This window comes from Borostomias antarcticus (assembly GCF_949987555.1).
Source record: "Borostomias antarcticus genome assembly, chromosome: 3".
NCBI classification, from domain to species: Eukaryota; Metazoa; Chordata; class Actinopteri; order Stomiiformes; family Stomiidae; genus Borostomias; species Borostomias antarcticus.
Window position 1 is genome coordinate 4,771,047 of NC_140236.1, and position 11,535 is coordinate 4,782,581.

The following is an 11,535-nucleotide window of genomic DNA, read 5'->3' on the forward strand; positions in this document are numbered from 1 at the left end:
GAGCAGGCGGCCGCCATCGGCGTGCTGATGTACTTCCAGGCCTCGCTGGCGCCACACGTGGTAAGGAGGGCGACCGACCGTACCGCTCCTTAAATCACCCGTCGCGCCGCTCGGACGTAGAACAAACGTGTCACTTCCTGTTTTCTCGGCTTCACCGACCTCTTTGTTTTCGGGTCACACACACACACACACACACACACCCACACACACACACACACACACACACTCACACACTCACGCACTCACTTACTCACTCACACACACACACACTCACGCACGCACGCAAGCACGCACACACACACACACACACACACACACACACACACACACACACACACGCGGCTGTCTCTCCGGCGGCCGTCACAGCCAGATTGATTCCGGTCTGTTTACCGAATGTCCTTCATGTCCCCCCTCCGCCCCACCCCCCTACCCCCCCCCCCCGCCCCCCCAGAAGGAGGAGCGCACCATGCTGGAGGACACCAAGGCCGCCCTGCTGGACCTGGACAAAGTCACCGTGTTCTTCCGCCAGCTGCAGGACGAATACCTGGTCCCCAGTAAGAGACCCCCGGCCGGCTCAGACCAACACACTGGCTGAGGAGGTTTACCTAACATACGGGTTGAGGAGGTCTAATGCATATCAACTATGATGGGATGGAGCTTATGCTCTATACAGTATATGTATATATACATCATTTGTGTGTTATGATATGGTTATGTTATTATCACCATGCAGGCTGTACAGTAGAACTTCCATGTCAAATCAGTGTAAAACATCATTCATTATTCAAAGCCTAAAGCCCACGTACCTAACTAGTACTGTAAGACGATGCCTTGGTTGTTTTGCATGACAGGTCAGAGACGACGTAGAACATTCTGCCTCGTTCTATTCGCTTTATTCACTGCAGCTGCCATATTGGTCAGTCTGACGTAATGGGAGGTACGGATAAGGAAGTGCCCGTTGACTCCAATATCCTTACCACCAATTACAGTACGTCAGACTGACCAATATGGCAGCTGAAGGGAATAAAGAATTGAAGGAGTACGAGCCTCAAACCAGTCACAGGTGTAGCCCTTGTGAAATACCCCCGTCCCCCCGATTCGCCTCTTTTCAACTCGATATCGCTCGCAGAGATCTGCCTTAATCGGACATATCACATGCGTTTTCCATCTTGGGGAAGCAAAGCTACGAATAAATTGGGGATTTGCTGTTCTAGGTTAGGCTACCGCTCGGCAGGCACACACACACACACACACACACACACACACACAAACCTCCCTTTCAAAACCTGCTTATTCCCATGTGAGCTACTCTCCGGGAAACGCGCGTGCGCTGCAGCAGACTACCTTTATTCTAGCCAGCGTCGGCGTAGACCTGCGCACACTCGGCAGTATCGATCCGATAAGAGCAGAGCTCCGGCGACGCCTCCCATCCGATGGAGAGGAGCCAGACGGGCCGGACAGAGCTCAGGGGGGTCAGACGCGAGGTCAACCATGTAACAGAGAATTCCGAAGGGTTATAGGTCAAAGTCCCCCATCCCCCAAAAGGCCTGCATGCTCAGGATACCCAAGTAGTGGGTCATGAATTGGTCAGCCGAGCTAACCTCCTCCTCCCTCTCCTCCTCCTCCCTCTCCTCCTCCTCCTCCCCCCCCTCCCACTCCTCCTCCTCCCACTCCTCATCCTCCTCCTCCTCTCCTCCTCCTCCTCCTCCTCCTACTCCTCTCCTCCCCCCCCTCCTCCTCCTCCTCCTCCTCCTCCTCTCCTCCTCCTCCTCCCCCTCCCTCTCCTCCTCCTCTCCTCCTCCTCCTCCTCCTCCCCCCCTCCTCCCCCCCCTCCCACTCCTCCTCCTCCCTCTCCTCCCCCCCCCCCCTCCTCCTCCTCCTCCCCCCCCTCCCCCTCCTCCTCCTCTTCCTCCCCCTCCTCCCTCTCCTCCTCCTCCCCCCCCTCCTCCTCCTCCTGCCCCTCCCTCTCCTCCTCCTCCTCCTCCTCCTCCTCTCCTCCTCTCCTCAGACGCGCCGGTGTGCTACCAGGTGGAGGGCAGTCGCCAGGCCCTGAGGGTGACCCTGTACCTGGACAGCTGCCACTTCAGCGAGCTGCCCAGCCGGCTGAAGAACGGGGGCAGCCTCAAGCTGCACACGGTCCTCTTCACCAGGGGTCAGTATATACAGAACATCTGTCCGGAACGTTCTCTCGGAGGTTCCGTGCGACGACCGACCGTCCGTTCGAGCGGAACGCGGCTGCGTGGGGGGGGGGCGGAGCCCGTCGGGGGATACGTCCCGGAGATCCGCCGTCGCGGCGTTTCCGCGGCGTCGGAAACGCGGCGCGTTTTAGCGTAGCGGCGGAAATTAGGCCGCAGAGCTGTGATTGTTTTTTTCTCTCTTCCGTTTGTACATGTGATGTTATCTGTCGCACAAGCAACACAGCCTGCCTCTCACGCCTTTCACAGCCCAGACCACAACCTTTTACTTGATCTGTACAATGTCATCGCACCGCGACGCGCTTAACTTCCGCTTAATTGTAGTCTTTGTAAGCCATGTAATACAGTAGGATGTGATTTCTACCTTCTGTCTTCGCCCTATTCTCTCCTCAATTCCTCCCTCATTGGGACAGTATGAATGGATGGCGTTATGTTTCATTCCTGTCTGCCAGTTAGCCGTTCATTTTCCATAGACATGCGCCAACTGGAGCAATAACACCGCGGGGAGGCTCGTATTGTTCCGTGGCACTTCAAAGTCCCGGCCTGTAATGCGAGGCAGCAGAGACCCAGTGAGGTCTGAGTGTAGAGCGCTGTCGCCATCTACAGGCGGTGTGTGTGACGTGCAGCTGTTGAAGTACTGCGATAATGCGTTTGTTGCCTGCCTGTCTGTCTGTCTCTGTCTGTCTGTCTCTGTCTGTCTGTGAATTTATGTCTGTCTGTCTGTCTGTCTCTGTCTGTCTGTGTATTTATGTCTGTCTGTCTCTGTCTGTCTGTGTATTTATGTCTGTGTGTCTGTCTGTCTGTCTGTCTGTTTGTTTGTCTGTCTCTGTATGTCTGTCTCTGTATGTCTGTCTCTGTCTGTCTGTCTGTCTGTCTGTCTGTCTGTGTCTGTCTGTCTGTCTGTCTGTCTGTCTGTCTGTCTCTGTATGTCTTTGTCCATTCATGTGCGCTTAAATGTGTAGCTGTGTTTCTAATCTGTGTGTGCATCTGTGTCAGTCCACTTATGTGTGCTAGAGTGCAATGGTACTGTATGTGCATGTGTGCGTGCGTGTGTGTGTGTGTGCGTGTGTGCGCGTGTAGGAAGCCGTGTCTCTAACCCCGTGTGTCCCCTTTCCCCGTCCAGCCCTGGAGAGGCCAGAGGGGGTGTGTCAGCAGGACTGCGTGTCCATGGAGGAGTTCCAGCAGCGCTCCAACGCCGTGTCTCTGGAGAGGGTCAAGACCTACTACCGCAAACTCAGGTAACCGAGTTACCCCGATCTCCACCTACCGCACACCGATGGCCGCTGGATACTGAAATCATACGGCACGCCGCGCGAATGGGTCGTACCGCGGGTCTAACATGGTTGCGTTGACGTTCCGACAGAGCCTTTTATCTGGAGAAGTCGAATCTACCCACTGACTCCAACACCACCGCCATGAAGATAGACCAGGTAAATCCATACTCAGATTCCCGCTGTGAACGGCGACCATTATCAGATAACTACATATCGGTTTTTATTGTTGCGCTGCTGTTTTTCAAAGGTTGATGTCACGATGTGGTTGTCTCAATTGAATTGAATGTGTGTGCTGTTGTACTATGAGTGTCTCTGGAGTAACACCTGGTTCTGAATGACTGAAATGTAAATGCAAGCACAGATACTGGGCCTTGAAGTTAGAGACCTTCACCAGCCGAGTGTTTCCAAAGTAAGACGGCCGGGCAGTACCCCTGCCAAACCCCGCTAGTACCTCAGGCTCCCCTATTAACCCCAACTAACGTCGGCAGATCCATTCAAATCGATTCCATTCGAAGCCAAGGAATGGAATGTCAATTATCCCCCAAACTGACCCTAGTTGAAGTAGAATCCACTGACTAGTTCAAATAGAACCCAGATTCCTCAACAGTTCATTCATCAGGTGTTATCGCCCCTCACCCCCCCACCCCCCTAAAAATAGAGAAAATCAATAATTGTAGTGTTTACGGTACCTGCAAGAGGACTATGGGAACTAAGTATTGGTCCTCCTAGTGTTACTGTACCCTCCTCTGCTACTCTTCATACACATGCTTTCTTTTTCACTGTATCGTTATGCACTTTCAGACCGTCTAATCGGTCCGTTTGACCTCTGACCTCTGGCTGCGTTCTCCCCAGCTGCTGCGGCCCCTCAACACCCTGGACGACCTGTGTCGCCTGATGCAGTCGTACGTCAACGTGCGCCCCGGCGCCCAGGGCCACCCGTCCGGCGTCAGCATCCTGTGCGTGTCCTCGGAGCTGTGCAACCGCCTGGGGGCCTGCCACATCACCATGTGTGCCACCGGGATGCAGAGGTCAGACTGGCACTGCCCTCTCGTCCGGCGCCCCCCTGTGTCCGTTCAGACCAATGTGCTGAGATGGGACCCCCTGTGTGATTTGCCTTTGAGAAAGAATGGGATGAATACCGATTAGGGCTGTCGAACCAATTGATTGATTTTAAAAAATCTAATTAATTAAATGATCTGTACTTAATTAATCTAAGCAAGCCATTAATCTAAACAAGCAATTAAAGGAAAATGCTCGTTTTTGACAACCTGGACCTTATTTATGACATATTATAAGAAGTTTGACTCACCGAGATCACTTTTGTGTTGTTCGGAGGCCTGTAGAAGAAATTTAAAATCCAGCGCGAGCCAGTATATCCATGTAATCGCGTCGGACGGGGCACTGAGAATGCAGTTTCTCAAAATCCATTTTCGGCCGCTAAACGGTTGTTTTCATCAATCAGATTGGAAGAATCTACAGTTGAGATTCCTCAACGCTAGGCATTGTAGTGGTTTTCAAATACGAGGTCTTTAGCCTCTGTAATATGATCTTTACACGCCTCTCCCCCACTTGCTCCAGCACGCATGCGCACAGGCCAGCGCGCAGACTGGCTACACTCGCGGCTCACATTCTCTGCGCTACGATCGTAGTTGGTGCCGAGAATATTGTCGTCGTCATTCGTCAGCAACAATCCGATCGTAGCGCAGAGAATGTGAGCCGGAGAATAGCCAGTCTGCGCGCTGGCCTGTGCGCATGCGTGCTGGAGCAAGTGGGGGAGAGGCGTGTAAAGATCATATTACAGAGGCTAAAGACCTCGTATTTGAAAACCACTACAATGCCTAGCGTTGAGGAATCTCAACTGTAGATTCTTCCAATCTGATTGATGAAAACAACCGTTTAGCGGCCGAAAATGGATTTTGAGAAACTGCATTCTCAGTGCCCCGTCCGACGCGATTACATGGATATACTGGCTCGCGCTGGATTTTAAATTTCTTCTACAGGTCTCCGAACAACACAAAAGTGATCTCGGTGAGTCAAACTTCTTATAATATGTCGTAAATAAGGTCCAGGTTGTCAAAAACGAGCATTTTCCTTTAATCGCTTATATCATTTTTTGCTGGGAAAAGCCCCCAAATGAAGATATTTCAATTGAAAGACATTACATTATTGTGGCAGATGAGTAAAGCATTGAAAGATTTTACAAAAGGTGGCTTTAGTAGTCAATATATTGTTTTATTAAATTATCATTTGCGATATCTTGTTGTGTAGGCTAGCAATTAATCTGAACAACATATTTGCCCTGTATATTTGACCTGCAGTCCATAGCAATTCATTTTGTGACCATTTTGAGTTTGTCATTAGTCTGAGGTAAATAATAAATAATAAAATAAATAAATAAAAAATAATAGTAATAAAATAATTTAAAAATATATAAAAAAAAAAAATAAAAGTTAATTAATTTAATGCGTTCATTAATTGAGCTAACACGTTAAATTGACCCAATACCACAATTCATGTCGCCTGGAATTAATGTTTGATATGTGTAGCATCGTCCTGTAATGAATTGCCCTCTGGGATCAATAAAGTTGTTTGAATCTTGATGCCTTATACAAATACTGTGGATGTACAGTAGGGGCAGAGAAAGCACCTGTTGTCCAGTTCCTTCCTGGTACTGAAGGTGACCTCTGACCTTCTGACTTGTGTGTTTTGCAGGTGTACCCTGAGTGTGACCCTGGAGCAGGCTATGATACTGGCCAGGAACCACGGTCTTATGCCCCGATGCTTCATGCAAACCATGGACATTATGCGCAAACAGGTACCTCACCACACCCCAACACTAGAGACCTCACCACACCCCAACACTAGAGACCTCACCACACACCAACACTAGAGACCTCACCACACACCAACACTAGAGACCTCACCACACACCAACACTAGAGACCTCACCACACACCAACACTAGAGACCTCACCACACCCCAACACTAGAGACCTCACCACACCCCAACACTAGAGACCTCACCACACCCCAACACTAGAGACCTCACCACACACCAACACTAGAGACCTCACCACACCCCAACACTAGAGACCTCACCACACACCAACACTAGAGGCCTCACCACACACCAACACTAGAGACCTCACCACACACCAACACTAGAGACCTCACCACACACCAACACTAGAGACCTCACCACACACCAACACTAGAGACCTCACCACACACCAACACTAGAGACCTCACCAACACTAGAGACCTCACCACACACCAACACTACAGACCTCACCACACACCAACACTAGAGACCTCACCACACACCAACACTAGAGACCTCACCACACACCAACACTAGAGACCTCACCACACACCCACACTAGAGACCTCACCACACACCAACACTAGAGACCTCACCACACCCCAACACTAGAGACCTCACCACACACCAACACTAGAGACCTCACCACACACCAACACTAGAGACCTCACCACACCCCAACACTAGAGACCTCACCACACACCAACACTAGAGACCTCACCACACACCAACACTAGAGACCTCACCACACACCAACACTAGAGACCTCACCACACACCAACACTAGAGACCTCACCACACCCCAACACTAGAGACCTCACCACACACCAACACTAGAGACCTCACCACACCCCAACACTAGAGACCTCACCACACACCAACACTAGAGACCTCACCACACACCAACACTAGAGACCTCACCACACACCCACACTAGAGACCTCACCACACACCAACACTAGAGACCTCACCACACACCAACACTAGAGACCTCACCACACACCAACACTAGAGACCTCACCACACACCAACACTAGAGACCTCACCACACACCAACACTAGAGACCTCACCACACCCCAACACTAGAGACCTCACCACACACCAACACTAGAGACCTCACCACACACCAACACTAGAGACCTCACCACACACCAACACTAGAGACCACACCACACACCAACACTAGAGACCTCACCACACACCAACACTAGAGACCTCACCACACAACCAACACTAGAGACCTCACCACACACCAACACTAGAGACCTCACCACACACCAACACTAGAGACCTCACCACACACCAACACTAGAGACCTCACCACACACCAACACTAGAGACCTCACCACACCCCAACACTAGAGACCTCACCACACCCCAACACTAGATACCTCACCAACACACCAACACTAGAGACCTCACCAACACTAGAGACCTCACCACACACCAACACTAGAGACCTCACCACACACCAACACTAGAGACCTCACCACACACCAACACTAGAGACCTCACCACACACCAACACTAGAGACCTCACCACACACCAACACTAGAGACCTCACCACACCCCAACACTAGAGACCTCACCACACCCCAACACTAGAGACCTCACCACACCCCAACACTAGAGACCTCACCACACCCCAACACTAGAGACCTCACCACACACCAACACTAGAGACCTCACCACACACCAACACTAGAGACCTCACCACACACCAACACTAGAGACCTCACCACACACCAACACTACAGGTCTGACTGCATCTGGAGATGACTGGTCCTACTGCTTTAGGCTATCACAAACATCCACTGTAAATGAGCCACTAATTGATACAGTTTATATGCCAATATTTGTTTATGCCAGGGGTAAGGCGTTGAGTTAGGTTTGACAGTTTGTTGATAGTTAGTTGAACATTAGTATACATTGTGAACCAAACTGAAGTTATATTAAAACTATTATATCCTTCAACAGGGCACCAGGGTGGAGCTCTCAGCTAAAAACCTCAAAGTCATGGACCAGATGCCCCCGTTAGCCCCAAGGTACACCTCAAAACTGCCTCACACTCCCTCCATGCCCCCCCCCTCTGTCCGTGTAGCGACCCTGACTCTCTCCTTCCCTCCCTCAGGCTCTTCAAGCTGTGTCTCCCCCCCTCGGACGGAGACCTGTGAGAGACGCATCGTTGTGTTTTCGTTTCTAGAGCGCTCCTCATCGTCGGATCAACTCAGTCGTTGACGGGCCTGGAGGTCAAGGATGGACGGGTTAGGGAGAACTCTCCCTGGTTCTGGAACCCCAGAGCCCAACCCACAGAACATTCCGGCAGAAAAGCACCAGAGTCCCAAGTGCCAAGTTAGTTTAGCTCCATATGGCACACAACATCCAATTTAACCCCTCCCACACCAACTCAAGACTGGTGTTCCTGTTTTGGCAATCTGCCCATCGTGAGATTGGTGCTACTAATCTGGCAACCAACCCAATAAGACTGGTGTTACTAATCTGGCAACCCACCCAATAAGACTGGTGTTTCTAATCTGGCAACCTGCCCATCAAGACTGGAGTTCCTAATCTGGCACCCTGCCCATCAAAATTGGAGTTCCTAATCTGGCAACCTGCCCAACAAGACTGGTGTTACTAATCTGGCAACCTGCCCATCAAGACTGGAGTTCCTAATCTGGCAATTTGCCAAACAAGACTGGTGTTACTAATCTGGCAACCTGCCCAACTATGAGACTGGTGTCATGCTACACTCCAGGAAACCCATATAGTTTGAGACTATTGTTATCAGCGACTTGATAACGTGTCGAGGAGCCTTCAAAGAACCGTGTCAGGATCAGAATACCAGAGAATGGTTCTCATTACTTAGGACCCATTATACACAAACGTTCCACAACGATAACGCTCAAATCAGAACTATATTATTAACTGGATTAACGCAACTACCTGTTAGTGGACTCTTAACTTGTATTCACTTTGCCTTGGACTGCAATTCAAGAGCTCTCTCTTTCTCCATCAGGGTTCAATGTATTTCTTAGGTCTGGAGACGTGTCCTGGTCACTTCCTGGAACAACTGAGGTGAACCCGGCATTGGGCCCCAAACCTGGCGTGTATACTTGTAGGTAGTATAGTTGATAATGGGAGAAACTGTATCAAGGAGGGCAGGAGTATAGATGAATGAATAGATGAAGGGATGGAGATAGGGACCGAGAGGTGGATGGTATGGGGACTGCCTTGACCTTTGCCCCCTTGCATGCGGTGAATGTGCAATTACTGTAGGGTTAGTGTAAGTACTGTATTACTGCACTATATGAAGGACCGTTATTTATTTGATCCGGAAGGAGCATTTTTATTCCTCAATAATATCAGGTATTAAAAGATTTAAAAGCATTCCAGCCTACATATCATACAGTATTTAACGGACCAATGGCATGCCATTTTTATTAGATTCCTCATCAATTTGTAATGTTTTCACTTTCTCCAGAGTTGTGTTACTGTATGTTGACAAGTGTGAAGCTTCAGGGAGTGTTTCAGAGAATGAGGAAGAAGAGCTTGTTTGAATCAGGGGACAGGAAGCTACTCGCTCAATCAGAAGAGCTGTTTTCCAGCATGCAGCCAAGTCCGTATTTAAGCATTTTCAAGTATTATTAGTTAATATTGATACTGTAGCTCAAAGACTGACTCCTGTTAATTCAGTCAACTCGTGTATGCCTCCTAGAGATCTCATCACAGTTTTTAATCCTATTTAATTCCATGTTAGCTGCCTTTTGAGATTTCAATATTTAGATATTTAAATGAGCACAATGATTCGTCCAATCACAGTGTTAGCTAAACGTACTGTAAACTGTCTGTGGATGATGTAACAAAAGGGATTAGTGAGTAAAGGATTCATAAGCAGTAGCATTATTTTATTGGAGACATTGTTGTTTTCTTGTACATACATACTGTAACAGTGACTGCCAGAGAAAATAGCATATTGTTTTATCCCTCACTATAATTTAAATTGGATTATTTTTGAGAAGTATTTTTAAGGTAATATAGTATGCAAAACTTTTAATTCTCTTGGATTCATGCATGTACATTTGAACAGCATTTGGGGTTTTCGGGTCATGTAGAACCTTACTGACAATGTTGTTGTTGACTGTCAAAATGGCTCCACTTGCATCTCAGCTTGTTTTTTTTTTAATCTGTTGAGGTGCTGCACATGTCAGACTCACCGTTCAGTCCTTTTTATTTATTTAAAAGCTCTCGTCAGGTCCCAGTAGCCCCCCCCCCCCCCCCCCCTATTGGAAAATTAACATTTCAACTCATGTCATCAAGTTAGTTATGTCTTATAGTGATAGATTTCTGCACTCATCTACAACTTCTTCCATTGATAGAAAATAAAAAGCCTCCCATTGTTCAGTGTTAAACAGTTAGTTTTGTCTTGTTGTTTTGCTTTGCAGTCTCAGAAAAAAATGTCACTGGTAACACATTTGCTTTGTTCTAATGTCATGACTGTACATACTTTATTTGCAATTTTATGTTGCCTGAAAATAATTGTACAAAGGAGTTTTTGAATATCTCTTGCTAAAATGATTGTAAATTTAACCTTAACAAGCTAGTAAATAAAATGCTATTCACAAAGAAAACGTGTCACTGTGCGTCCTGAACTGATTGACACATGGAGCCTATTGTACTGTAAATGACCTACAGGTCAGCAAAAGGTCCAGATGTTTCCTCGTTAGAGATGTCTACTGTCTGGAACTACTTGCCTTGTAACCAAAATATAATTCATGCAAAGCTTTTTTTTGAGGAATTCTGAAGCTAATGATCTAAAAACAAACAACCAAAGTAATAATGCTAGTAAAGTAATAGCTCCACTAGTAGTATTTTGCAAAGAAAAGTAATTCAGGTCTTTCTATATTTATTAGTAACCATGTACTACTTTCTCAAGTGTCTCTTTTGCCATTTTACACAACTTGCAGACCAAGTACTGTAGGCCTCCATGCTATTCTGTCTCTGACCTCTGTCTTCCTGTCTCCAAACTTATATGAGTTCTTGGCCAAGCTGACCAGTATCATGACATTCTCAGTTGGTACTACTTCTTCTTCGTGTGGGTTTGATGTTATATCCTCTCCCCCCCGGGCTCGGGGCCGAGCCTGAGTTGGTACTACTAGGTGTATAACTGAAATGGCTTGCTAAGCACACAGTCTCGGGGGACCATGTCCAGAACATCCTGTGACAGACGGCATCACCTGCAGCCA

At 48.3% G+C, this 11,535-nt stretch overlaps 1 protein-coding gene across 1 annotated transcript in view; it reads left to right on the top strand.

The window, feature by feature from the left end:
• The window catches only part of prex1 (phosphatidylinositol-3,4,5-trisphosphate-dependent Rac exchange factor 1), a gene marked incomplete at both ends in the record, with an annotated part of 82,583 nt that extends 74,117 nt beyond the window's left edge, over positions 1–8,466 (top strand). The window contains 9 exons of the mRNA XM_084435837.1: positions 1–60; positions 452–554; positions 2,009–2,152; positions 3,319–3,433; positions 3,559–3,625; positions 4,322–4,497; positions 6,182–6,284; positions 8,270–8,337; positions 8,424–8,466. The exon at positions 1–60 is cut by the window's left edge and continues 158 nt beyond it. Of these exons, the coding sequence (XP_084291963.1) occupies positions 1–60; positions 452–554; positions 2,009–2,152; positions 3,319–3,433; positions 3,559–3,625; positions 4,322–4,497; positions 6,182–6,284; positions 8,270–8,337; positions 8,424–8,466 (879 nt within the window). The remainder of the gene's footprint in view (positions 61–451; positions 555–2,008; positions 2,153–3,318; positions 3,434–3,558; positions 3,626–4,321; positions 4,498–6,181; positions 6,285–8,269; positions 8,338–8,423) is intronic.
• Positions 8,467–11,535: the final 3,069 nt, after the last annotated feature.